Consider the following 27,353-nt stretch of genomic DNA (forward strand, 5'->3'; position numbering starts at 1 on the left):
AAAAAGTGTCAAGCTACATTTTAAATTAACCAGCTCTCTGGATTTGTGATATAAAGCACACATGCTGAGAAACAGTTCCAAAGCATACTTTTTTTTTTTTTTAACTTTCTATTAGGAAACAAAACCACATTTAAAGTTGTAAGAACTACGCAGTGAACTGCAATCTGCTCTTTGCTTAGACACATTATTTGGGTTGTTTTTTCTCTTTGTTTGTCATGGTCATTTCATTATTACTGTCACTGTCACCACCATCACCGCCACTACCTTTATTCTTGTTACCAAATAATTTATGAGGACCTTGCATACAACATGAAACTTTACCTCCAAAATCCCAGCTTGTCTCTCTCTCTCTCTCTCTCTCTCTCTCTGAACAGGGATATTCCTTCACCAAAAATGGCTTTTTTGTTGTTTTGTTGTTTTGCTTTGTTTTTAGGTAGAATAAGATGGGTTCTGTTGAAATCTTTGTGACCAATGTGAAAGTTGATTCAAAGTCTGTCTTGCATGGATCCCTTTTCAAGGCAGGGAGCCCAGAGGACAGACCATTGCATGTCTAGAAGACTTTATTGCTTCCATAAACAATATTTTTCCACATTCGTTTTAGATGCATGAAAGGAAGACAACGTCCCCAAGATTTGCCTGTGACCTTGAATTTTATTTATTTTATATATTTATTTCACAGTATACATTGTGGAAGGATGAAAGCTTGTATTTATTATCAGTTCCCAAAGTCTTTTTAGGTTTTCGGCTGTCACCATGTAGCCTGCAAACTACTGCAATTGAAAAATATATGCCTTTTAAGAAATTATACCTTTTAGTTAAACAAGGGGAAACCTTTCCATTCTTCTGTGAGTCATCATCTCTCCTGTGGGGACCTTTAAAACCCCAGTGTTGGATTAACACAGTAGGGCAACAAGGAGGTAATCCGATTGATTCATTTCACTTAATGTGCAATGAATTTTGCAAGTGACTTTCTGGGGGTGGGGGTTGCTTCCTAGTAATCTGGGTCTCAGTCATGATGTTCTGTAGAAGGCAGTTCTCAAGGCAGACCAAAACAGGATGCCAGAAAAATGGTATAAACAGCGTCTGGCCACTCTGGCCATGTGGGAATGCACCCATGCTGCGTCACCCTTCCCAGCTGTCTCTGTGAACACAGTGCCTGGGGCACTTTAAGGAGTAGCCCAGATTTCCCCTCTAAGAACCCAAAGACTTGACAGAGCTAGAATTCTATGAAAGGACTTGCTCCAACACGAATCGACAGCATCCCCAATACTTTCCTCCCTCTTAGCTGGCTACCAGCACCCCCACTCTCAACTTGAGGACACCCCGCCCCCACCACGCTCATAGTCTCAATTCTAACCTCTGAGACACGTTTGAGAAAGTGCGGGCGGTGGAACTCACCAGGCGCGGTCCGGCCACCAGTGACTCCCAGCGGCCGCACAGGGCGCTGCGCCCCTCTCTCCCTGGCCTCCCCCGCCCGGTGTCCGCCCTGCCGCCCCCGCGCCGCCTCCTGAGCCAGGGCTGGAGGCGGATTCCTCTGTCCGGGTTTTCAGAGCGCCTTTCCGAAATCTCCTCCCCGCCCAGAAAGGGAGAGAGATCCCAGGCGCAATCGCTCCCCGGAGCGGCCGAGGGGCGCGCGGGGAGAGGCCTGCGCCGGGGTACTTTCAAACTGAGACGCGCGCACACACTCACACCCACCCACCCACCCACCTATACACACACGCGGACACACACACATACACACACGATCACACACACACACACACTCACTCACTCACTCACTCACACATACACACACGCCCATTTATATAGGCGGCGGCAGTGGCCAGGGCGGCGGCAACGGGCTCAGGAGCGATGGAGCTGAGCCGGGTGACCCCGGTTGGGAGCAAGTGAAGAGGACCCAAGCACACCCTGAGATTTCTGTGCCCAGCGCTTGTCATCTTTCCTAGACAGCCGTGCTCCCGGAGGAGGACAGGTCAGACTAAGCTGTGAAGGAGAGGGTGGGCAAGAGGAGGAGGCCAGGTGAGCAGAGGAGCCCTCAGCGTCTCTGGACTGCCCGAATCGCTTTTTGCGGGACTCCTGCCTTCTCCTTGCTCAGGTGGGCGCGCCAGGTTCCCAGCTCACAAGGGACGCTCAGAGGAGAAGGGAAAGTCGCGGCCCGGCTGCGCGGGATGCCTTTCGCCAAGCGGATCGTGGAGCCGCAGTGGCTTTGCCGGCAGCGGCGCCCGGCGCCCGGCCCAGATGAGGACACGAGTGGAGGCAGCGTCGAGCCGCCGCCGCCCCTGCAGCCGCCTGGCCGGCGGGAAGAGGCCGAGGCACCGGAGCCAGACGAGCCTCCTTGTGTGCCCCCTGCGCCTCTCCCACTGCCACCTCCGCCGCCGTCTTTGCCGGCGCCGGCCGAGCAGGATCAGCAGCCACCCAGGGAAGCGCACGAGGCCGGGGAGGAGAGCGTGGCGGGGGTCCCGGAGGCAGCATCGACCACAGGCGAGGCGTCCGAGGCTTCAGCCGAGGCTGTGCTGCTCATGTTAGACCTGTGCGCGGTCAGTAACGCTGCGCTGGCCAGGGTCCTCCGGCAGCTCTCAGACGTGGCCCGGCACGCGTGCAGCCTCTTCCAAGAGCTCGAGAGCGACATCCAGCTTACTCACCGCCGTGTCTGGGCGCTGCAGGGCAAGCTCGGCAGCGTGCAGCGCGTCCTCAGCACGTTGGACCCCAAACAGGAGGCAGTGCGTGAGTACCATACCAGCGCCGTCCATCCTCTAGGGTGCTAGGCTCCAGCGCCTCACCCTCTTACTGTCCCCACTCACCACAATCCCAGCCCCGAGGCACCACTGAGCCTGCTGCAACTTGCACCTTACTCTTGCTGTCCCTCTCTTCTGCCCTGAGATCCACCCCAGTACTCCGGGTTGAGTAGCTGGGATGGCCCCTGACCGATGCAGGGATGCAGGCATGGAGGGTAGAAAGTTAAAAGGACGGCTTCTGAACTCATAGACATCCTTGGGTTGAGAATGGGCAAGAAGGGAGCATTTAGAGGGGCAGACAGGAGGTAGAGAAGGTCTGTCGTTCACCACTGGGACAAACATGCCTTTCATGTCCTTGGGAAGAAGGAGGGGGTGCAACTCTTGTAGCTTCCAGGAGTCCACCACCGGGTTGCACCTTTGGGGGCTTCAAAGTAATGGGTGTCCTTTTAAGATGTCTGTGGGAGACAAGGTGCTTTGTCACACTTGCTGTGGCCTCGGGTGCCCTGGACTCGTGCCTTTGGAAGGTGTGTGACCTCGTCCAGCATCATTGGCTGGCTGCCTAGAGTGAACTCCACTGTGCTCTACTGAGAACCCTGGGACCTGGAAAGGCCTTGGTGAGGGACTGGAAGGAAGGAATGCTTGGACCTTGGGGAGATAAAGGGGATCCCTGAGTATCTTTCTGCCCTGGGTTAGTTACCTAGGGCTCTTAATGAATGCCCCTTTGGACTATGCGTCTTCTGAGCATTCCTCAGTCTCTTCTTCCTCTGTCTTAGTGCCTTGTTGCACAAATCCAGACTTAACTGTGAGCCAGTCCAGCTAGGCAGGTTGCAGCGAGAGAGCAAGGAAGATCTAGGAGACCTCCGGACATCTTTACTGCACATTGACTTTACTCTCGCAACATGGTAGACTTCCTGAGAAGTAGTCTCTGTTAACTACTCTCTAAGGGGCATGCAATTCTCCCCCACTGGTGCACAGCGTCCCAAACCTGGCACCCCACATCTGGCAGTGACAGAGTCATTTAGAAAATGACTTGTGGACAAGAGTGCGCACGGGTCCTTTGGTTCCTAGTTGAGCTGAGATGCTCTGGGGAAGGTGATGTCAGCGGTTCTGACTTACATAAGAAACCTTTTCTGTTGCTGCAGCTTCTGCTCTGGTGTGAGGTGGTCACTGAGCGATCCAGACAGAGGAGCTTCATCAGCTTCTCAGGGGGATATTCCTGTCCCTCTGCCCGGCAGCTCAGCCCAGTTTCTTGGCCTGGCCTGCAGGCCTGGGCATTCCTTTCCCTCACCCCTTCCTCCCTAGACGAACCCTTTGAACCCCGCCCCAGGAATTCACTGCTTTTCTACAATAACAATAATAATAAGCATAATGAATAAATGATGTGCCCGATCAGTTTTCACAGCTATAAAAGACCTGGAGTTGGGTTAATGACTAGTTGTTTAAAAGGGCAATTCCGGGGATGAGTTCTGGAAAGAATTAGGATTGCCCTAGGCCAAGTCGTATTTTACTTTTGGGACTGGAAATGAGCACTTTAATTCTGCCTTCTTCTTCTTCTTTTTTTTTTAATCCCAAACCACCCAGCAGGGACAGGCCCTTCACTTTCAACAGTGCTGATATTTGGGTAGTTCTGTTGGGGGGTGGTGGGGGACTGGTGACTTCAAAAGAACTGGAGGGAAGTTCTGCAGACAGCTGAATGGTGCATACATTTTCCACGTGCACATGTGACACAGACATACTTCTTAAACAAAATTTACACTGCCAAAGTAGAACGTATTCTCCTCACTTCTCTTCCTATGAGTGGCTCCAGTAAGTGGTTATGAATCTTGAATTTAAGTCTTCAAGTCATTTTCACCATCGGAGTATAAATGAATGGAAGATGGAGATAGGTGGATCATTAGTGTGTTGGCGTACTTGATGAATGTATACTCTATTAATGTATATTTATCTGTGAATAAATAAAGATGGGGAGTCACAGGAAAGGTATTAAAATAGATCGTTTCAAATGCTTTCTTCTAAAATGTTTTATTAATTATTATTACTGTGAGTATGCATGATGTGGGTAGGGCACATGGAAGGCAGAAGACAACCTTGTGGAGTCATCTCTCTCCTAACACTGTGTAGGTTCCAGGGATGGAACTCAGCTCACTTAGGCTTCCTTCTCAAGTGCCTTTAGTCACTGAACCATCTCACGAGTCCTCCTCTTAATTTTTTTTTCTAAAATATCTCAAAGCGTGGTACCCTGATTTCTCTCTCCTCTCATCGTTTTAGATGTAGGATGGTACTGTACTGTCTTTGCTTGGCATCATAACATTCAGGTGTAAAGGCACACCATTTTGCATCTTAGTTTGACCTTCCCAGAATTCAGAGCCCTAGATAAGGATTTCTGTGTTAGTAGTTTGAGAGTGGGTCCCAGGAGTCACATGGAGTGGGAAAGTCAAACAGGAGGGCTGGAAGCTGATAGTCATGAGACAGTGATTGCCACAGACCCTTTTGAGAGAAGCTAGCCGAAGACCTTTGACTCACATACCATCTCAGATATGCTTTGCCTGGGGGAGGGGAGGGTCAAGAGATTGGAATCTCTGTACTGATTCTCCCTTGCTAGGTGGAAAATAGCACCTGAGCAACACTTCTCTGCCTTCTAGAGCCAGCCCTGTTTACGATCTTAGCATGCACCTGGGAGTCACATAGATATGAGAAGTCTGTGGCATACACACGTGTGTCTGCAGGGCTTCTCTTGAGAGGGCAGAAGGGCTGAACAGACCCTACTGCTATCAACCACAGTATGAATCTCCCTTTAAGACTGCTGCAGCCTGGGAGTATTTTCAAAGGGAGAAGAAGACTTCCTCCCCTTGGTTGTCTGTGCCTCTAGACCCCACTTAGTTTTCCCACCCAGATCACCATGCCTCACACTCTTCCTGCTCTCTCCTAGAAGAGCTGCTTCCTGTTGCCCTGACTCATGGTAGGGAGCATTTTGGTGAATGGCCTAATCTGATATACACATCACGGAAGTCACTTTTGAGGCAAGTTTGGGCTGGGAAGGTAGATAGCACAACTAATCTTGAGGACTAGGAATAAAGAAGTGGTCAGATCTAAATTCATTTTGGAAATATAACTGATAGGACTTACCGAGTAGGTTAGGTACTGAGTATGAGAAAAAGTTATTTAGATGTCAGACTTGTAGTTTAGTTTCCTTTGCTTAGATAATTCATAGAAGGTCATGACATTTACAGAAACACAGAAGGCTACTGGGAGAATGGACATTTTCTTCTAAAAGGAATGTGATCCATAGTTTTCTATTTGAGGCCTGCTAAGTTTGAGGTGTCTGGTGAGTGTTGAAAGTGCTGAGTTAGATGTGTGAGTTGAGAGCATAAGAGAAAGGCCTGAGCTGAGGATGAAGATGGAGACAGAAAGACAAAGAAGGCACGCAAAGCCATGGGAAGGGACAACAGAGACACCAGGGAGAGGACAGTGCTACTTGCAGGAAGGTACTAATTGTTAGGCATGCTAGAATTTCACAGAAGGGAGAAAATTAGTATAGAGCCCAGGGGAGCCCAACTTTGAGTTTCATAGGAAAAGAGGAAGAATTAAAACAAGCAATTAGTCTAAAAGAGTTGGGTGTGGGGGTTTACAGTAGTGTAAATTGCAGCCCTTGGGAAGCAGAAGCAGGAGACCTTGAGTATGGACTTCACACACACACACACACACACACACACACACACACACACACACGGCAAGCAGAGGCAGGAGACCTTGAGTATGGACTTCACACACACACACACACACACACACACACACACACACACACACCTTCAGAGAGAGACAGAGAGACAAAGAGACAGAAAGACAAAGACAGAGACAGTCAGACACACACACACACACAGATGCTGCTTCATAAAACAAACAAAACATCACTAAGTGCTACTTATAAGTCAGTGTTTAGCATGTGCAAAACCCTGGGTTTGTTGCCAGTACTGAGGGATAAAAACTTAGACCAGAAATCAAGCCAGGGTGATATGGTGGAAGCAAGAAGGTATTACAACAGTGTGTGCTTGCGGGGTGGCGGGCGAAGTCCATGTTTAGCATGTGTATAAGAAGGGGTAGAGATAGAAGAGGATGAGTGGAAGAGGAAATGGCAGTGACTGGTGACTCTTGTAAGGAGTTCTGCTTTGAAGGGAAATAGAGAACGGAAGCAGAGCCTCCATGAAACCGCAGTATGGAAGGAAAACTTCTTCAAAGGTATCAGCATGTCGTGCATGCTTGGTTCCCAAGGACAGGAGGAAATTGCTGCTGGGAAAGAGATCTGAACAGTTATGAAGTATGAGAAGTAGAGATGGGGTAAGATTAAAAAATACCATTTGAAGGGGAAAGTGACAGATCCAGGCAGAGAAGCAGGTGAGCTGGAGGACTGACAGAGGTGGAGGTGGAGCCGGGTGTTTCCCCTTGCCATTTAACAAAAATGACATCTATTTTCTCCATGAAGTAAGTGGTGAGATCATCAGCTGAGAGGGTGTTGGCAACCCGAGGAGAGAAGGTAAGGTGTTAATAAGCTGTCTCAGGGGACTGTGGATGCAGTAAGGAAGTGTAGTGGGATTAGCTGGCTGTGTGGAGAGCCTTCTGAGATTTATGGTCATAAACTTGAAGCAAGTCCAGCTTTTCAGTCACTAACACCTGAAGCTTTGGAATTACTTCATGGGTCTCAATGCCAAACTGTTCGGCCTTAGACATTTCTTGTTGTTGCCCTACTGGATACTGCTAATTACATTTAGTAACTGAGTTTTAAGGTAAAATTTGCATCGATGCCCGACATTCCTGTGTTTAGAAAGAGGCATGCAGCTTCTAAATGTTCATGTTGGTGAATTTTCAGGAAATAGGTAACTCAAGGAAAAATTACTCAGATTGAGAGAGGCAAAAACATTATCGTGCCCTCTACGGACACTATGTCCCAGGGGACTCTATGTAAGTGTCCCCAGATTTTAGTGTCCACATCATTCATTCAGCTTTACACTGTTAAAGGTTTGCATACATAATAGATTGCTCATTGTCATTGCTGAGTGAGATTGTGGATATCAACCACCACTTGATGATCCATTCTCCTGATGATGGACATTTCTTTCTATTTTAACAGTATCATCATGAATGATTTTTTGCTATGTGCCTTCTATACTTTTAGTTTTTGAAGCAAGGGATCATGGGTCCTAGGCTAGCTTGAAACTTTCTGTGTAGCTAAAGATGACTTGAACTTCGTGATCCTTCTACTCCACCTCTGCAGCTGGGATGTTCTTAGTGTTATAATTTGATGAGCAGAAGTTTATGGTATTTTGTTGTCCGGTTTATCAAGGTTTTTTTTTTTTCCTTTGTAGCAAGCTTCTTGTTTCTCTTTTGTTTATTCTTAAACAAATTCTTCATTGAGCCTTAGACATGAAGAGATCTCCTGAGTTCTAAAGCATATTTTGCCTTTGCAGTTTAGATGTATTATTCATATGGTATAGATTTGTTTGTTTGTTTGTTTTTTGAGACAGAGTCTATCTATATAGGTAGTCCTTGCTGTCCTGGAACTTGCTATGTAGAATAGGCTGGCCTCGAACTCACAGAGAGTTCTCTCTGCTTCTATCTCCAGAGTGCTGGGATTAAAGGCATGTGACAGCACACCTGGCTTGGAATGTATTTTTATAAATGGTTCAAGGCAGGAGACAAGATTATTTTCTGCACATAGATGCATAGTTATTATTCTAAACTTACCATTTATTTGTGTGTGTTCATGCATGTGTGCATGGGTGCCTTAGAGTACACATGAAGTTCAGAGGACAGCATGCAGCTCTCTTCTTCACCATGGGAGACACTGCATGAAATTCAGGCCTTTACGCTTGGCGGCAAGCACCTATGCCTTCTGAGCTATCTCACTGGCTCTCACTTTGTTTTTTTAGCTATCAGTTCTGAGTCTTGCTAGTCTTCAGCCTCTGCTCTAAGTACTCTGCATGCATTATCTTATTTAATCTCCATACCTCTCCTACTAAAGGCTTCTTACTGCACACTCTGCCTGAAACTTTTTTGTTTAGCAAGTAGAACAGGTTTTCCCTTCCATATAGGGAAAGAAAGCCAGAAGGGCCATCCAGTTAATGTCCCTGAGGCAGCACTAAAAAAAAAAAAAAAAAAAAACAACAACTCCAGCTATAGCTTCCTTACTCTTTGAATGGGAGGAGCTTCCAGCACTTTCTATACTGTTGACCAGTAGAATTGAGCAACAGTTGCCCATAGTTACGATGTAGCTGATGACAACATCGCAGGAATTCGCCTGAATTCCCAACTCTTTCTCCCCACTTTCACTTTCTCAATTTCTTATCTTCAGTTAAAACTACTTGGTTGAGAAGTATCTCAGGAGGCAGATACCAGGACAATCTGCTGGATCGTTTTGTCTTTGTAGTGCTGGAGACTGAACTCAAGGCCTCACCCATGTATCACTGTGCATCATCCTATGCTAATCTGTTGCATCTTTAAATGACGAGGGCAAACTCTAGGGCAGGGCTAGATGTGGTGTATTTTCATCCCTTTTTATTGAAATATTTTATACGGAATTATAGATTAGATATATCCCTGGCCCTTGCTAGCATGGTCTGCAGTGGGTCTGGAAATAGCTGCTATTACTAGTGACTGCACCACAGTTGGAAGCTATTGGGGTGGGAGTTCTACAGTGCTTTGGTGGTAAGAAGGAGCAGAGAAGAAACTCAAGACAATGTGGGAAAAGTATAGTCCAAGGGTTCCTCAACCAACAAGCCTCTGAATATGCTGGTTACGGCCATGTGGAATAGGTCAGTGATGCTCCTAGGACAGTGATTCTCAACCTGCAGCTCAAGACCCCTTTGAGGATCACATATCAGATATCCCGAATATCAAAATTTGACATTAAGAAGGGGAAATCATTTGAAATGTAAATAAAAAATATATCAATAAAAAAGATTCATAACAGTATCAAAATTACAGTTATGACATAGCAAAAAAAATTATGGTTGGGAGTTACCACAACATCAGGGGCTGTATTGAAGGTTCTCAGCATTATGGAGGTCTAGAGCCACTGTCCTAGGGTATCCAGACTCCCTCTTTAAGAAGCACAGTTTCAGCAAGGGAAGATATGGAAACTGCTAAATCCTGAAAGAGCTACAGTAGTGAGTACATTTGGGGAGGAATTATTCGGGGTTGATGTGGTAGCACTAATCATGAGTTTGTTATGCATTTGGAAGATAATGTTTTTCTCCTCATTCTGTCTATCCTACCTACAGCTCATTACAATCCTCTTTTCCAGCCTACTATGTCTTCTTGGATGTTCTAGTAGCTATGGTTAAGTTTCCTTTCTTTATGTCTCTGCCAAGTGAGTTTCTCTGAGGCAATAAGAGTTCTTAACTGCTTCATTCAAAGCTTCTTTTAAACCTGTCACAGAATTATGGAGAAGAAAACAATTTCTCAAAGGCTAAAAATTCATGGCTGTAATTTCTTAATAACCACTAACAACACAACAACACATTTTCCCAGACTGGGTTGGACATTTTTTGTTTGTTTTCAAGACAATGTCTCTCTACATAGTCCTGGCTATTCTAGAATTATTTCGCTAAGTAGACAAGGCTGGCCTTGAACTCAGAATCTGCCTGCCTATATATCCTGTACTGGGATTAGAGGTGTGTGCCACCACACTTAGTTTATATTGTTTGTTTATTGAGATAGAGTTTTATGTAGTTTAGTTTGGTTTCAAATTCTCTATGAATCAGAGGAGAATGACATTGAATTCCTAATCATCTCAAATCTACCTCTGGAGTGCTAGTGTGACAGGTGTGTACCACCATACCAGACCTTGGGCTCAGTTTTTAAATCAAAATTGCCAAACTATTTTATTTAGGAAACATTTGGGATTCTGATGGTCTGATTGGTAGAAAAAAAATTGAAGAGGCCTTTTCTGAGTATGTTAGTACAGAAGTGAAACATCTGTTCAGGCTGTCTAAAATGTCTTAGAGCTTGTAATTTACCTTAGCCATTGGTCACATATGAAATTACTCTGTTGTCTTACATTATCCCATTAGTCCTGAGAACTGACTCTTTGAAGGTCTAGAATCAGTGAGAATTTTAAACAAGTGTTAGAATTTTGGTTTGCTTCTCAATTTTGCTTTAATTTCCTCTTACTCCATAAAAAAATCATGGAACAAGGCTGGAAAGAGATCTCAGTGGGTAGAGTGCTTACCATGCAAGACCAAGGACCTGAGTTCAATCCCTAGAACCCATAAAAAAGGCTGGGTGTGGGGACATACGATTATGACTTTAGCATTGGGAAGGCAGAGACTGGAGCCATCCAACCTAGCTTATTATGTGAGTTTCAGGGCTATGAGAGAAACTGTCTCAATAGAACAATACAGGTAGATGCCTCTAGAAGAACAATGCCTGAGCTTGACTTCTGGCCTCCACATACATGCTTATACTTGTATTTACACATACACACACACACACACACAAATATACATGTACATGATAAACACACACAAAATCATGAAACTCAATGTTTTTTGGCACCATTCTACTTGTAATAGGGTGTGCCTAGCACAGAGCATTAGGAAACTTATTGAATGTGATTTTTGCATCAATAATTCTTTATGAACTATATCAAAAATAAAATTAATGAAGTTGACATGTAAGTTTGAATGTCAGAACTTCATTCTAGGTTTGAAATGTATTGAAACAACATTTCAATTAATACTCCACTGGACTATAAATCCAGAGAGCAGAGACCCTGTGTAGTGCATCTTTATGAACAGCTAAGACAGACATGGTCAGTTTCTGTCTCTCCTTTAATGTTCATCTCTCAGCCATTAATGAGAACGAGGAAGTTTAAGTTTACTAAGCAAATTATCTGTGGATGTGGGCATCTAAATTCTGAAAACTTACTAAATCGTTAAGTGTTTAAGGCCCTCAGAGGGAAATAAGTGGGGAGTAAACAGCTTGCCAGACATGGTGGGGCATGTCTGAAATCCAGCTTTCAGGAGGCAGAGGCTGGAAGAGTTGACTTTGAAGCCAGCTTGGATTGTGTGCTGTTTCCCTCCCTCCCTCCTTCCCTCCCTCCCTCCCTCCCTCCCTCCCACCCTCCCTCTGTCCCTCTTTCTCTGTCTCTCTGTCTCTGTCTCTCTTTCTCTCTATCTCTCTGTCTCTCTGTCTCTTTCTCTCTATGTCTCTGACACACATACTGATACATACACGTATACACACACAGTTAACATTAATTTAATAAGAGTCATGGAATTTGGGGATCTTACATTTGGGAAAAAAATCAACTTCCTGTCCACAGTAGGACTCTTAAAGATGCCCCAAATGGTAATTCCCCTAAGACCCCTGACATTAGGGAGTGGCCAACCTCTTCTTGATTTTATTGTCCAATGCTTCCCATGCTCACAAGGATCTTTTTTTTTTTTTCATTCTTTTTTTTTTATTCGATATAATTTATTTACATTTCAAATGATTTCCCCTTTTCTAGCCCCCCCCTCCCCGAAAGTCCCGTAAGCCCCCCTTCTCTTCCCCTGTCCTCCCTCCCACCCCTTCCCAGTTCCCCGTTCTGGTTTTGCCAAATACTGTTTCACTGAGTCTTTCCAGAACCAGGGACCACTCCTGCTTTCTTCTTGTATCTCATTTGATGTGTGGATTATGTTTTGGGTATTCCAGTTTTCTAGGTTAATAACCACTTATTAGTGAGTGCATACCATGATTCACCTTTTGAGTCTGGGTTACCTCACTTAGTATGATGTTCTCTAGCTCCATCCATTTGCCTAAGAATTTCATGAATTCATTGTTGAACTTCGGATGGCGGAGAAGCATCTTAAAAAATGCTCAACTTCATTAGTCATTAGGGAAATGCAAATCAAAACAACCCTAAGATTTCATCTTACACCAGTCAGAATGGCTAAGATTAAAAATTCAGGAGACAGCAGGTGTTGGAGAGGGTGCGGAGAAAGAGGAACACTCCTCCACTGCTGGTGGGGTTGCAAATTGGTACAACCACTCTGGAAAGCAGTCTGGCGGTTCCTCCGAAAACTGGGCACCTCACTTCCAGAAGATCCTGCTATACCACTCCTGGGCATATACCCAGAGGATTCCCCACCATGTAATAAGGATACATGCTCTACTATGTTCATAGCAGCCCTATTTATAATTGCCAGATGCTGGAAAGAACCCAGGTATCCCTCAACAGAAGAGTGGATACAAAAAATGTGGTATATCTACACAATGGAGTACTATTCAGCCACAAGGTTCTTATCTTTACTGGTATCACCTTTTTTTTTTTTTTTGCAATGATAGCTTTTTGTCTTAGTTCTGGTACTGAAGCTTTTTTGGTCTCTTGAAGTAGCTGTAAGTTAATTGCTATGGTTTATCCTAAGTGTTCTTCATTTCAGCTTAGATAACTTCAGTTAGTTAGTTAGATCTCCCAGTGAAATTTTATAGGCCCATTTTCCTGGTTGCCATCTGTCATAGGCACAAAATGTGATGAAACTCATTTCTTCTATTTCTATGACTGTCATACTAGGACTAAAATGGCATTTATTTTAACCATCACATTGTACTGTTGATTAATTATTGCAATTATACCCCACTAAATTCTCTTCTTTATGGTGGTAGATTTTAAACTTGAGATTTTCTTGGTTCTATATATAGTTGGTATTTTGAACTTAAATTTTGTGAGACTGTTCTGTTGTCTTTGTTAAATTAAATCTTGCTTGCTTTGCTCCTTCATTTCCAATCAGTGATGATGGTTTAATATCTTGATTCAATGTGTCAGTTACTGCCCACAGCATTTTATTCTTTGTAGACACTATAAACATGATTCTATGACATCGCCCACATCTCTGATAAAATTATTGCTAAGATGGACTCAAGACCAGAGCTCACTGGCAGGCAGTTCTAGCAATGCCCTTCTAAGTTGACATCTATTAATCAACATTCCTTGGGTGCCATTGTTGCAGAAGCCACAAATGTATCTCCTCTTTTCCATTCTAACCACATTTCTCCACCCTGCCCACGAGATCTATCATTATGAACGATTGTCAAATGGTTTGCTGAAATCAAGATACCATATGTCTGTAGCATTTCTTTGATCTCCTAGTCTAATAGCCCTATTCAAAAAGGAAATAAGGTTAATATGGCTGAAATTGGACCTATTAATAGCAATCAGAAGAGCCATTTTCATTTTTTGTGTATAATAGATAAATAGTTTGTTTTGACAAACCAGCTTTGTCATCTCGGCTATAAAATGACAGCATTGTAACATTGCAAGGGGACTCTTGGGGAACTGCAGCTCATTTTTCAGGCTCAAGAGTATCTTGTTTGTGAAAAATCAAGCATTACAATTTGATCTCTTCCTTTCTTTTAGGGTACCCGATAAGGGTCTTATGTCCCTGTTCTTTGTTCCCTAAGACAATATTGAGAATTCAGGACCTTTGGAGTATCTTTAAGCTCAGTTTGAGGGACGTTGGTGAGTGTCTGGTGAACCACGAAAGTGGGAATATTTGTGGTGAGGAGTATGGATGGATTCTATAGCTGAACTATGTGGGTTCTGATACTGTCTCCACTGATTTTTTTAAAAAGATTTATTTATTATATATAAGTGCACTGTAACTGTCTTCAGACACCCCCAGAAGAGGGTGTCAGATCCCATTACAGATGGTTGTGAGCCACCATGCGGTTGTGGGATTTGAACTCAGGACCTTTGAAGATCAGTCAGTGCTCTTAACCACTGACCCATCTCTTCAGCCCTCCACTGTCTCAACATAGGACTTTCCATCTGCTAGGGAGTGGAAATAACAGTACTGACTGCATTGTGTTATTGAGAGATGCTAAAGTGGGTATTGGGAACTGTGCCTGGTATATCAGCTCTTTTGTTGATACTATAGCTGCATCAGACAAAGTAGAAGGTATATATCACTCTCCCCAAGTAGGTGGAAGCCTTTGTCTGAATCTGTGAAATAAAAGGTCAGGAGAAGGATGTCATTGGTTGATCAAGTGATTCTGATTCTCAGTTTGGCCAGATAACAATTGTTTTTTTTTTTTTTTTATGGCCATTTTTTGTCATTTGTATAAACATGCTAAAAAGTGTGATTATTTTATCATCCAGCTTTATTCATTTACTATACATCAGATGATATTTTAGACACTTATGTCTCATAAGGAAACAAACAACAACAACAACAAAAACTATAAGCTTGTGTTTCAAAGGAGAGAAATAAACACAAAACAGCAAACAGTATATGCAAGAGAATTCCAAAGCCTTTTTGGTGGTGTCAAAGGAGGACGATCAACTGTGTGGGGCTAGAATGATCAGTCATGTTCAGTAGGGTATTCTGGTAGGTCTCACCGAAGAAGCTTTATCTGAGCAAATATTGGAAGGAGGTACAGGAGTTAATTATGCACATTGATGGAGAAAGATTCTGCTGGCAGAGGAAAACCATAATGTGCACAAAGGCCCTGAGGTAAACACATGTCATGTATGATTCAAGGATGGCAGGGAGGCACGGAGGTGGTGGATATATAAGACATGAGGAAGGGAGTGAGAGGAGACTGGCCTGACAAGATGGAGAGAGATAGTATAGAGTCTGGTAGGCCATTGGAATGATAGATATGTTTTTGTTCATAAGCCTTTTGCTTTGAGTATAGTGGAAATCCTTCAAGGCTTTCAAGGTAGGAGCAATGTGACTGACTTAGACTTGAAAAGAATCATATGGGTTAAAGTCAGGGAGAGTAGCATCAAGAAAACCAAATAGGTGGGTGACAGCAGTAATCCGGGTAAGAGCAGGGAGTAGTTTGGTGGAAGCACTGAAAAGTGATTGGATCCACCATAGAGCTGTTGACACTTCTGCTTCTTTGATAGGACTGGGCAATTCAACCCATACAGAAAGGCAGAATCAAGAAAGGAGAGGAAGACCCTCTTCTATTGCTTCATGAGACTCACTCTCAAGGAACCCATGTTTCTTGTGATCCTTTCAAGGAGAGCAAATCATCACATAGAGAACCAATGTGGTTCATAAAGTCAGTGCTCTGAGAAAGTACGTACTTCTCCTAGAGCTTTGTTGAGTAATATTAGTTGTTGTCTTGCAAAAACGGACGTTGTTTTAATTAATACCTTCTTTAAAAGATGCTTTTCACTGAGATAGAATTCCATTACTTCTATTACCCCCTTTTTTACCTCCCTCCAGCCCCTCTGAACTACACTTCCTCAAACCTCTTCCATGGCTTCCACTCCCATGTTGATAGTCTTTTACTGTTATATATATACAAACATATATATATATATATATATATATATATATATATATATATATACACATATATATGTATGCACATATGCTATGCAGAGTCTGTTTTTGTTATTTATGTTCATATGGTTTCAAGGCTGACCATTCTGCACTGGACAACCAACACGGGGGCTTATGCCTGGGAGAGGGGCTAATCCTCCTCCAAATTGTCATTAATTGCCTGTGGTTATTTGTCTAGGATGAGACCACTTGGTATAAGTTATAAACAGTAATATGTACTTATCTCAAGTGTGTAATAATGACTTTTAACAGCTATTAATAAGTCTACTTTTGTTTCACAATTAGATAGAGACCATTCTCCTCACTCCAGATTCTTAATATTTCTATAATATAGAAAAGCAGGGCTGGAAGTTGGCTGGCCTGGCATATATTTCTAACTGGGGCTGCCATGCGGCATTTGGTCACAGGGGGAAAAATGACTCTATAGAATCTTCTCTGGTTTCAAGAAGTCTGAAGACTTCCAACATAAAAAAGCAGCAGTGATCTTTCCTTGGTTTTGCTCTGAGACTTTTTTATGATATCTTGCTATTGGATTTTATGGAGAAGTAGGGCTTGCTTACACAAGAGTAAGAATCTGGTTTTGGAGGCCTGAGGAATAACTTAGAACTGGTATTGTTTTAAAGAGAAAGCTAAAAACAACATTTCAGAAGACATTAACATGATCTCTTGCCTTTGACGCAGTTTTTTAAGGTGCAAAAAAATGACTGTTTTGTAACTGCACTTTAGGCTTATTCCAATGCTCACAACTATTACAGAGGGTGAGAAAAAGTGTTTAGAATCTGATGCCTCTGTTTAAATTTATTAAATTTGGACTTATTCTGGAGTTTAGCTACTCTTTGTTGCTGTTGTTATTGTTGTTGTTGTTGTTGTTGATGATGATGATGATGATGCCAGATAACTGGGAGAGAAGAGCTAGTCGCTATGAGAACAGATGACAGCCACTGAGACATACTGTTCACAAGAATCCAGTCTCAATATATACGTTTCTCTCCATCCTGCATGTGGACTCTGTTCCTCAAGCCTGTATTTATATTTTAGTAATGCGACTAAAACTGTATTTCCACTTTTAATTTGGCACCTGAATTCTGCCATTTCAGCCTACCCCTGCCAGCTCCTTTGCAAGATGGCGCATGTTTATTGAGCACTTGAGTCTAGAGATTAAGTGAGAGGAGGAAGGACTGTGGGAATTAACACAGAAAACCCTTTGAGATGAAATCAAGGGATCTTTCTTTCTTTCTTTCTTTCTTTCTTTCTTTCTTTCTTTCTTTCTTTCTTTCTTTCTTTCTTTCTTTCTTTCTTTCTTTCTTTCTTTCTTTCTTTCTTTCTTTCTTTCTTCTTGGTTTTTACCAACACGAGAAAATGGGTTTTGAAGTTTGTGACAATGTTTTTGTGTGTTGAGGGGACATGTGGCAAACTAAGAAGGGATTTGGGGAGAGGGGGATCTGGAGTGTTTCCAAAGAATACTATTTGAGTTAAATACCTTTGGTGTGAGAGCAGAGAAATGTTGGAACCCTATCAGGTATCAGATATAACCTACTGCTCATCTGGCAAAATTTTAGTATTTGCTAATTAACACTAATCCAACTGTATAAAGAAAAATATATTGCATAAGTTTGTCTCTTGTGTGGCTTTAATTTAACCCTTTGTTTTATGTTCTATAACAAGTAGCTCTTAAGCTGCTTGTACAGTGGAAGGTGACAATGAGAGGGGGGTTTATTTACAAAGACGTTTCAGGAGAAACAATGAGGGGAGCAGGTTATTTATATTATTGTCCTGTAAATGTAAATTTGAAGTATTTTTAGGTTTTCTTAATCTGGTAAGGCAGTGGTTTTAATGGATGTTCAATATGAATGAAAAATTTAAAAACAAAACAAAAATTTATATGTGTGTGTGTGTCTCAGAGAGAGAGAGAGAGAGAGAGAGAGAGAGAGAGAGAGAGAGAGAGAGAGGTTTGTGTGTTTGTATGTATGTGTCTGTGTGTGTGTGTATGTGTGTGTGTGTGTGTGTGTGTGTGTGCTATGTGTCCTGATGAGTCTCAGTGAATCAAATCTTACAATCTATAAAACTTAGGTTCAATATTGGTTCTCAGGACCTGTAGAATTTGTTTGCTGTTTTAAACTAAGTATTGAGGTTGGATGCCCAACACAATTTATTGTAGTTCAAGACTGGGTTTTTTGTCAGGATTACATGCTTGCATTCCTATTCTGGGTTATCTTTGATTCTTGTAGTATCATAACTTACCAGCTGCATGATCTTGGACTCAATCTGTGTGCTTCAATTTCCTAATTGGTGAAGTGGGGAAAGTAATAATATTGATCTCATAGAGTGTGAAAATGTAACAAATTAACTTCACGGGTAGTGCTAATAGGTGTGGTATACACAGTCTATACATGGAAATGGTTAATGTGTTTAAGCTACTGATGGCATGATTTTTATGGATTTATTATGATCCTTATCAAGGGACTTGTGAAAAGGAAGTAGACATAAAAATTGATAAAACCTAATCTCCTCAGCTAGTGTTCATATTCTGATTCTGGTCAACTGGATATGTGGAGAAAATGGGGATAAAAATGCTATTCCCTTATCTGGCTTGGCTAGTGTACCTCTCATCTTGCCTTTTGTGTGGCACTTGGCAGAACAATTTATCTGGCTGCCATTATGAACTCATTCTCAGCAAGTGTGGACTTTGGTGATGGCCAACAAGTGGGTTGGGGTGTGGATGGGTAACATCTTTGATACAGTACAGGATGCAGATATCTGTGTTTTCTGTCTGAATCTTCTCCCAGAATGCCCTGTTCTTTCTCCTCTGTAATCCCATTTCAGGCATGAGAGGTTGCCTTCAGGACCTTGGGTCTCAGATCCAAAGGTAGCAATCCCACCTTAGATGTGGCTTTATGAGTTGAGGGCACTTAGAAAATCTCAAGGGAATTCTCAGATCTCCCCACTGGACTCTTTCTAACTTCCAAATATAGGCTGAGGTTCTAGGCTCACTGTGTGCTGTGGCATTCCTACTCTTCCAGGCCTGATCCCACAGGCTCCCTCAGTGTTTGTCTTAAAATGTCCCGCATTAGCAATTTGAAGGGCCAGATTTTTAGTTTGAATTTTCTCCTCCAGGTATACCAGCAATACTTGAAACAAGGGGCCAACAGCACATCCAAGTCTGCCTTGTGTTTTGATTGGACTTTTAGTTCTTGTCAGGTGTAAGGTGGGTGACACCTTCACAGCTGAGCTTGACAAATGGTTGTGAGAAGCCACGAGGGGACCTTGTTGCTAAATGACGCACAGCTGGGTCTTTGAAAGTAGACTTTTGTGATAAACTTGAGCATAGTGTTAACCTTTCCTGTAAGTACTTCATTCCTTTCCTAACTAGAGGGTAGGCGAGCTGGATTTTTTTCCATGAGAGATCTGCTTTGGATCTTTAACCCAAATTTTCTTCAATTCTGGAGGTGACTATGTAATTGGCCTTTGCCTTTTGCAAACTGATGGGACTTAGTGAGAGTGCCTGTGAAGTCAAAAGTTAGACAGGGGATGTTGGGTACTTTTCTTCAATTGCCAGGTGTGCAATGCAAAAGAGCTTTATGCTGAATTAGAGACCTTTGAACATCTGAATATACCTGGGAACTGGGAGACTCCTAAACCCAGTGCTTCTCTCAGGTTGTCTTTCTTGACTGTGAAATACAACTAAGACTATGGCCTTGTTCTCCAACCCCGACTTTCCCCTATAGTTAATTCTGTCTCTAGGGTTTTTTTTTTTTTTTTTTTTTTTTTTGGAAAATCTTGCTTTGGATGGATGGATATTATTAAGGGGATTCTTCTAAAGATACTCAGATTCATGCGTGCATGCACACTCACACACACACACACACACACACACACACACACACACACACACACACACACACACCAATAATGCATACTAGACTGCTTTCTGCTAGTACAAGCTCATTATGTTATAGGCCTCTCACATATCCAAGTAGCAAATACAATATTATTATAGTATATGAGGAAATGGAAGTTCTGCTAAATGGCTTTAAAAACATACTGTTGAAAAGTGCCCAATTCAAATGTAGCTCTGTTTCCTATTTATGTAGCCCCCTATTCATGCATCTCCTTATACATCTATGTAAACACTCTTCTTTCCATATTTCCAGTGTATGGTCACTGAAATAGCTTTCTACTTCCTGATTTATCATAGGGGAAACACTAATGAGCACAAACAAAATTCAAAACATCCAATCAAACATGAGGGCAATATCCAGGTTTGACTTTGCATGCTAAGAAAGTCTGATGCTAGGATGTCTTCTTAGAAAAAAGATCCTTGAGTCACATACAAATGTGTGCACAAGACTGTGGGTAAGGTTAAGGCCTGTTGCTGGAAAACATGGTGATAACTGTGTCTAGCTGTAGCTAGTTAGTTTTTATTTGCTTCCGGAAAAGTTCTGTTTCTAGGACAACACCAAATGCATTTCCCATTGTAGGAACATCTATCCATCCATGTCCATCTTTTATCTACCTATCTGTCTATCTATCTAAACCCAAAGATTCACCTCATGGATACATGGATTTGTCTTTTAGCTCAGTGTTTACCTTTCTGCATTCTATGATTTGTTTGAAGTTTGGTATAAATGAACTGTGGAAGACCTCGATTCAGAAACAAATAAATTCAACAAACTACAACAAATTACTCTTCTTAGAACTATTTCAGCTACCCAAGGTTAAAAATTTATATTGGTGAGATTTGTCATGGAAATATGGGTGGAGTTCCCATAAGGTAATTCCATACATCACTCATGGACATATAAATTTGGAATATTTTTCCTAGTGCATAGACTTCATGAAAATAACACATTATATGCTCATTTTAACTTTAGAAGTTAAACCAAGAAAATAATTGGAAAAAAGTATCTGTTGTACTTTGGTATTGCTTATAAGAAATATTAGAAATATATTTAATGACCAGCAGAAGAAAAATGATCAAACAATATTATTACAGACAACACTGATATACACTGACACAGGGAAATCAACTACCAGCACTAAAATGATGATATAAATAGATGTAAACATACTCATCAGCCTGAGATATGTCTACAATAAATGACTTCCATGCTTGGCGTGGTAGTTAGCACCTGTAGTCTCAGCTGTCAGGAGGTTGAGTTGAGGCAGCAGGGTAATGAGTTATGGACCAGCTTGGACTACACAGGAAAGCTACCTGTGCCAAAGAAACAAAACAAAACAAAATAAAAATAGACTTGCTATGAAATTATATGCAAGTCATTTTGTGGCTATCTATATATTCATCATGTATATATGGATAACCTAGGAGAGGTCTTAAGAAAACTGAATGGTACAATGTTTATCAGATTTTATTTATAAGTCCCAGGGGTGCCATTTGGGAGTGGAAGTAGACACAGGAGTGAAAAGAAGGGGTAGAGGAAAGTTGAGCAGACAGGGCTCACTTTCCCTTAGAATGTCAGAAGATTTCTTTGTCACCTCTTTCCTATATTGAGATTCCTTATACATTACTATTTGAGGAAGCAGCTTGATTACATAATGAAATTTTCAAAAATACTGGGCCACTCTACCATCTTTCCTTGTTTCTCTTCTTTATGAAGTCCCAGAAAACAAAGTAATTAACCCAACGTTGTAAATTTGGTAGACAAAAAAACCCAGGAATAAGATATGTTTTCCTAATTTAAGTGGACATCCCCTTGTGTCAGTTAGTTTTTGCTGTGTAACAAATAACCTCAAAACTGTTGGCTTAAAGCAACTATATATATATGTGTGTGTGTGTGTGTGTGTGTGTGTGTGTTTATATATATGTTTATATATATAATATTATAATATATAGTCTATAATTCTATGAGTTGTAAGTTTGGGCTGGACTCAGATTGACTCACTCATATCTATAAATAGTTGCTGATCACTGGAAGGTTACCCTGGCACTGACAGGTCTGAAGTCATACAATCAGTGATTGGATATTGGCTGGGGAAACTGGATTACAAAATCTACAATCTCTTCCTACTGAAGTATTCCAATAGAACATGGAATCATGTAAAGCTTTTTGAAGCTCATGTTTGGCACTGCTCATGATCACGTGACCAGTTTACAGTCAGTGGATGAAGATTGCTTCTAGATTAGACATGCTTCTAGATTAGACATGCTTCTAGATTAGACATGCTTCTAGATTAGAAAATATCAGTTATATAGATAAAGAAGGGAGAGTTGTCATTTTGCTATCTACAAGAATATTGACTTATTGATGTATCTTTTGTTCTTAATTTTGGTACATGAGAAATATATGTTTTAGACTGCTTAATTCCAGAACCATCTTTATGAGGAAATGATAATCAGAGGTGTGAATATAAACAAAGTACATAATGTGCATGAGTGCCCATGTTTCACTAAAACCCATTATTTTATATTCTAATTATAAAGAGAATATTTGCTTTACCTTCCACAGGAGTTCCATTAACAGCTCTTTCTTGGAAAAGGTCCCTTCAGTTGTTAGTCATCCTGATACTGTTTGCTACCTCTGCAATGGTTCTCATACTTCCTAATGCTGTGATCTTTTAATATAGTTCCTCATGTGGCGATGACCCCCAACCATAAAATTATTTTCATTGCTACTTCATAACTGTAATTTTATACTGTTATAAATCATAATGTAAATATCAGATCTTCAGATATCTGATTTGTGACCTTGTGGAGGTCACAACCCACACATGCCTTAAGGCATGAGAACTGATGCCTGAAGGGATAAGTTTATCCCCAACATTCCCATAATATATATTTGTATGTATCAGAAATTTGTGTAGATACTGAAAATATAAATAAGTCTAAAATAGGCACCTATCTTTAGGCAACTTATATTCTGGAAGGGAAGGAAGGTATATAGATAACTATGATGAAATATGGTAGGGAAGGTTACAGAAATTGAACTTTTTTCAATGATGATTATTTTCTTTGGAATACGAAGATATGGTTACATGATTACTCAATTGGATCAGAAAAAAGTTAGGCAAAATTCATACGCTTTTATGACAAAAACATAGCAACTAGGGATAGAGGGGATCTATCTAACTTGATAATGGACATCAGTAAGAAACTCACAGAAGACATCAGAGTTATGGGGAAAGAGTGAATGCTTTCCTGCTAAGATGAAAAACAAGATAGACTGCACATTCTGGTCATTTATATTCAATGTTGTACTAGAGAATTTAGCTAGAGCAATTAGGCAAGAAAAAGAAATAATTGCATCCAGATTGGAAAAATAGGAGTAAGTGTATTTCTATTCACAATTGGCATTTCTTATATTAAAAATCCAAAGGAAGTCTCAATTAAATTAGTAAACTAACAAAATGAGTTTAGTTGATCATCTAGAAAACAAGATCAATATAAAGAGCACAAGTCATAATCTACATGAACATTCAGGCAAAGAAATTAAGGAAGTCATTAGGAAAACAAATCTATTTATAGTAGCATCAAAAAGCAGAAGACACCAATAAATTTAACAGAAGAAATACAAAATTTATACAAAAATGTATCAACTTAGGTAATTGGAAGGAAATTCCTATGCTTGTGTTGGAAGACTTTATATTAGTAATAAGTGGCACTCCCTAAATCAACACAGAGAATGAATATAATTCATAACTATTTGTTTTGCATACATTGACAAAAATTGAAAACTGATGTCATGTGTTAGGCCCTTCCATCTTCTGCATTCTGCTTCTGCATGGTTAGGGAAAGGGAGTGGACGGTTGAACATGGCAGAGTTTTATTAAACTGGCCTAGAGGTAACTCGCTGTACTTTCAGTCACGTTCCATTAGCCAGAATTTAGTCATTTAGCCATATCCATAGTTTCAAGGCAGAAAAAGAGAGACAAGTTTGCTGAACAAGTAGCCAGTCTCTGTTACCAGGGCTGACCAAGCATGAGAGGAGAATTGCAGACTGCAAGCACAGATTAAGGGAGTATGCATTTGTGGTCAGTCTAAGGGCAGGACTGGGTTGTTTTCTTCCATTGTTCTTGGTAAAACATTACCAGGTTGGAAGCACTGCAACGAGGCACATTCCTGCTGCTGAGTGTAGCCCAGTCTCCATCAGTAACTCCTGGGGGATGGAAATAAAGATGAGAGTTAAATGTAACACATTAGCTACTTGCCTGTAGAAATGCAGCCTTCCCTCCTGTCCATATTGGCATTTGAAGAGGAGTGCGTGTGATGCATGTGGGAAATACACTGCTCTTTCTTTTTACTTGGACCCAGATTGAATAAAAATAAGTAACTGCTCCCCCTTTAAGGTTTTACTTTAAATAGAAAGCTGTCTCTGGCCCTTCTTGATGTTTTGCTCCTTCCCTTATTCTCTCTGAGTATCCCTTATTCCTGGCCAGAGCAGGGCAAGTTCTGTTCAGTTCAGGAACCAGATAGCTTGGTAGATCACTCAGAAAGAAGCTTTTCTCCCTTCCCCCACTTATCTTTTTCATAAGTTTTCAGGGCTGCCTTGACAGGTGTGGCTATTTTGTGACATTTCCGAGGTGGTTGTGCCTGCCCGTCTGCTTGTCTTTCTGACAGACTGTTTGTGTCTGACTGCTAATGTCATAGTAAAACTCACCTCACTGGCTTGTTCTGATTTTTAGAGTCACTTGTCTCTTGCTATAATGCTGGGTGTTTAACGGACTTTGTTTATGGTGAATGCAAGATGAACAGTGTCGCCTCTTTCTTTGTATCATAATTCCCTGTGGGCATGCTGAAAGGCTCTCATTGAGACCTCAAAGGACAGGCTGGAAGGGGGACAGAAAAGTATAAATGAGGAAGAATGGAGCACTGGGGCCAGGGAGAATGAATTCTGTTAAGCCTGAGTCTTCAGTAAAGATGGCCAGCAGTCCAAGTACCAATCCACCATGTCAGGAAAAGGTGGATAGGATCTGATTAGTGTCAGTTGCCAAGAGTCTAAGGCATTATCTTGTACCCAGAAGTGGTTCTCACTGGGTAATTCTGTCTGCCTCATCTTGCTATCCTCCAATCTACTCTTTTTACTCCAGTAGACTGAATCTTGGAAGGCAAAAGTCCTAGTTTATATTCTTTTGTAGATCTCTATTACTCTTCTGTCAACTAACAGGCTGGTTTTCAAGACCTAAGAGTCTGGTCCTAGCCTCTCTGGGACCTTTTGCCTAAACTTACTGTACTGTCCCCAGTTTTAGGATTCCTCTGCTTCTGTTTCTATGTTGATCTTGCTAGTTATTCCTCCAGTTTTGCCCTTGGTATCCTCTTCTTTTTGTGATGCTAGTTGCCAACAGTTTGCTTTCTCTCCCTTTCTCCCTCTCCATAGTCATTAGCTCACAGTGCTGTAACTACCTGTTAATTTATGTGTTTCTCCACTAAGGGGGACCAGGGCCTGCCTTACCCCTATGTGCTCCCAACTCTGGGGTCTATAACAAGATCTACTAATGTGTCAGTGGATCAATGCAATAGTTTTCTTTCTTTCCCACATTGAAATTCAGTGTAGTATTCAGTGGACAACCTTTCACATAGTTATTTTAAGATGCAGATCATTTTCATTACACACTTCTGCCACCCACCAGGTATGTTTTCTTTTTCCAAGGCTGCATCTGAAAGGCATGTAAAGTAGGGGAGAAAGAAGACTGATATAGGCTAGTTTTGAATAAACTATATCTAGAAGTTGAGCAGTTAGTTTCCATTCATAATCCATTGGCCAGAACTCAATTGTTTGACAACATATAATTACAGGGGATGCTAGGAAGCCTCATTCAGCAGCAAGCAGGCTTGATGGGCAAGTAGTTAATCTCTATAATAATGCTTACCTGGCACAAGGTAGGACTGAGTAAATATTTGTTAAATGAATGACCATTGAATTTTAGGCTCCATCTTGATTCTAAGATAAAAAAGTGTAATCACCAGAAGGGACATAAGATTACAGATCTTAGAGAGAAAGTTCAGTGGACTCCAGAAACCTGGGGACCATGTAAAGATTACAGATGGTGGGAGAAAGAAGAGCAGTGCCGTCCAGGACTTTGACAACCAGACAATGAAGTGCTGCCTCTCAGGTTCTCTCGGGAAAGAAACATGTGTTAATGCATATCTTTCTTTTCTTTGTGGGTAGAAAAGAATGATGTAAGAGAGAAGAGGAAGTGGGAATTGCTGCTTTGACTCTATAGAATGAGATGGTGTCAGCGTTTCTTCATACATTGCTTCTAGGTTGATGATTGTAGGGTAGCACTCTGGTGTGCACATGTCCCTGGATGCTTGTCACTCTCCTGCCCCAGAGGGAGCAGGTGTTTGTAGTGCCCATAACATTGCTACTCCATTTCACAGTTAGAGCATCCTTGAGGTCATTGTCCCTCCACTTGGAGTATCCCCCCCACAACCCCCAGCCCAGGCTGCTTCCACTATCCATTCCCTGCAGGTGGTAGAAAACTCATTTCTCACGTGGGAAGACAGAAGCAAGAGAACCACACAAGTGAGAGCTACCACCGACAAGCAATTTAGTCTAAAACTAGGTCTCCGAGGACCTGCGTTCTGGATGAGCCACGGCATAATAACACCTTACCCGTGGGTGGCTCTTTAGAATTTTCAGAGGCACTTTCCCACACCTTATCTCAGTTCATTCTCATAAGAAGATGGTGAGGTAAGAAAGCCAGGGCTTATTATGTCAGCTTTACAGATGAGCAAACCAAGACTCAAAGTAGTGCAGACAACTTTCCCAAGGCCGTGTGTCTGATTCCTCCCCTTGCCAGTTTCACTCCTCATCCCCTGGCATCAGGAAACTCTTTCCCAAAGCATTCCTTCTTAGTTTATAATCGGCAAGGCTGGTGAATGTGTCTCTCGAGTGACCTTGCTTTTTAATGCTGGCCATTTCTCTTCCTAGCTAAACAAGCAGGTCTATACGAAGTCACCACAAAATCCTTCCCAGTGTTTATGTCTCTGCACACTGTGGTTCTGTGTCCTTCCAGTGTCCCCTTTGAGTGTTGGTAGAGAAAACTAAAGGCGGCTAAAATGTTCTCCCAATTGTAGAATTTTACATGCCAGTTAATTATAGTAGTGTCTAGGTGGGGTTATACCATAGGCCTCCTTTTCATTAAAACTAAGCAAAACAAACAAAGAACCACAGGGCTAGGATGTCCTAACAGATGTCTCTCTGTGTGCTCACAGTCGCTCCCAAGCACTATTGTTGCCTTCTCAGGATTCCTTTACACTCTATCCTGACCTCACTCAGCTAGAGAGCTGACACTACCTTACCTCCCACCTAATTAAAGTCCTGAGCTCTAA

The 27,353-nt window shown here is 41.8% G+C and overlaps 1 protein-coding gene across 1 annotated transcript in view; it reads left to right on the forward strand.

Annotated features, from left to right (window-relative positions):
• Nucleotides 1–1,712: 1,712 nt before the first annotated feature.
• The window catches only part of Nhs (NHS actin remodeling regulator), a 334,282-nt gene continuing 308,641 nt past the window's right edge, over nt 1,713–27,353 (forward strand). Inside the window, exon 1 of the mRNA XM_052171334.1 lies at nt 1,713–2,724. Coding sequence (XP_052027294.1) covers nt 2,169–2,724 — 556 coding nt within the window. The 5' untranslated portion in view covers nt 1,713–2,168. The remainder of the gene's footprint in view (nt 2,725–27,353) is intronic.

The sequence above is a fragment of the Apodemus sylvaticus genome, chromosome X, assembly GCF_947179515.1.
Source record: "Apodemus sylvaticus chromosome X, mApoSyl1.1, whole genome shotgun sequence".
NCBI classification, from domain to species: Eukaryota; Metazoa; Chordata; class Mammalia; order Rodentia; family Muridae; genus Apodemus; species Apodemus sylvaticus.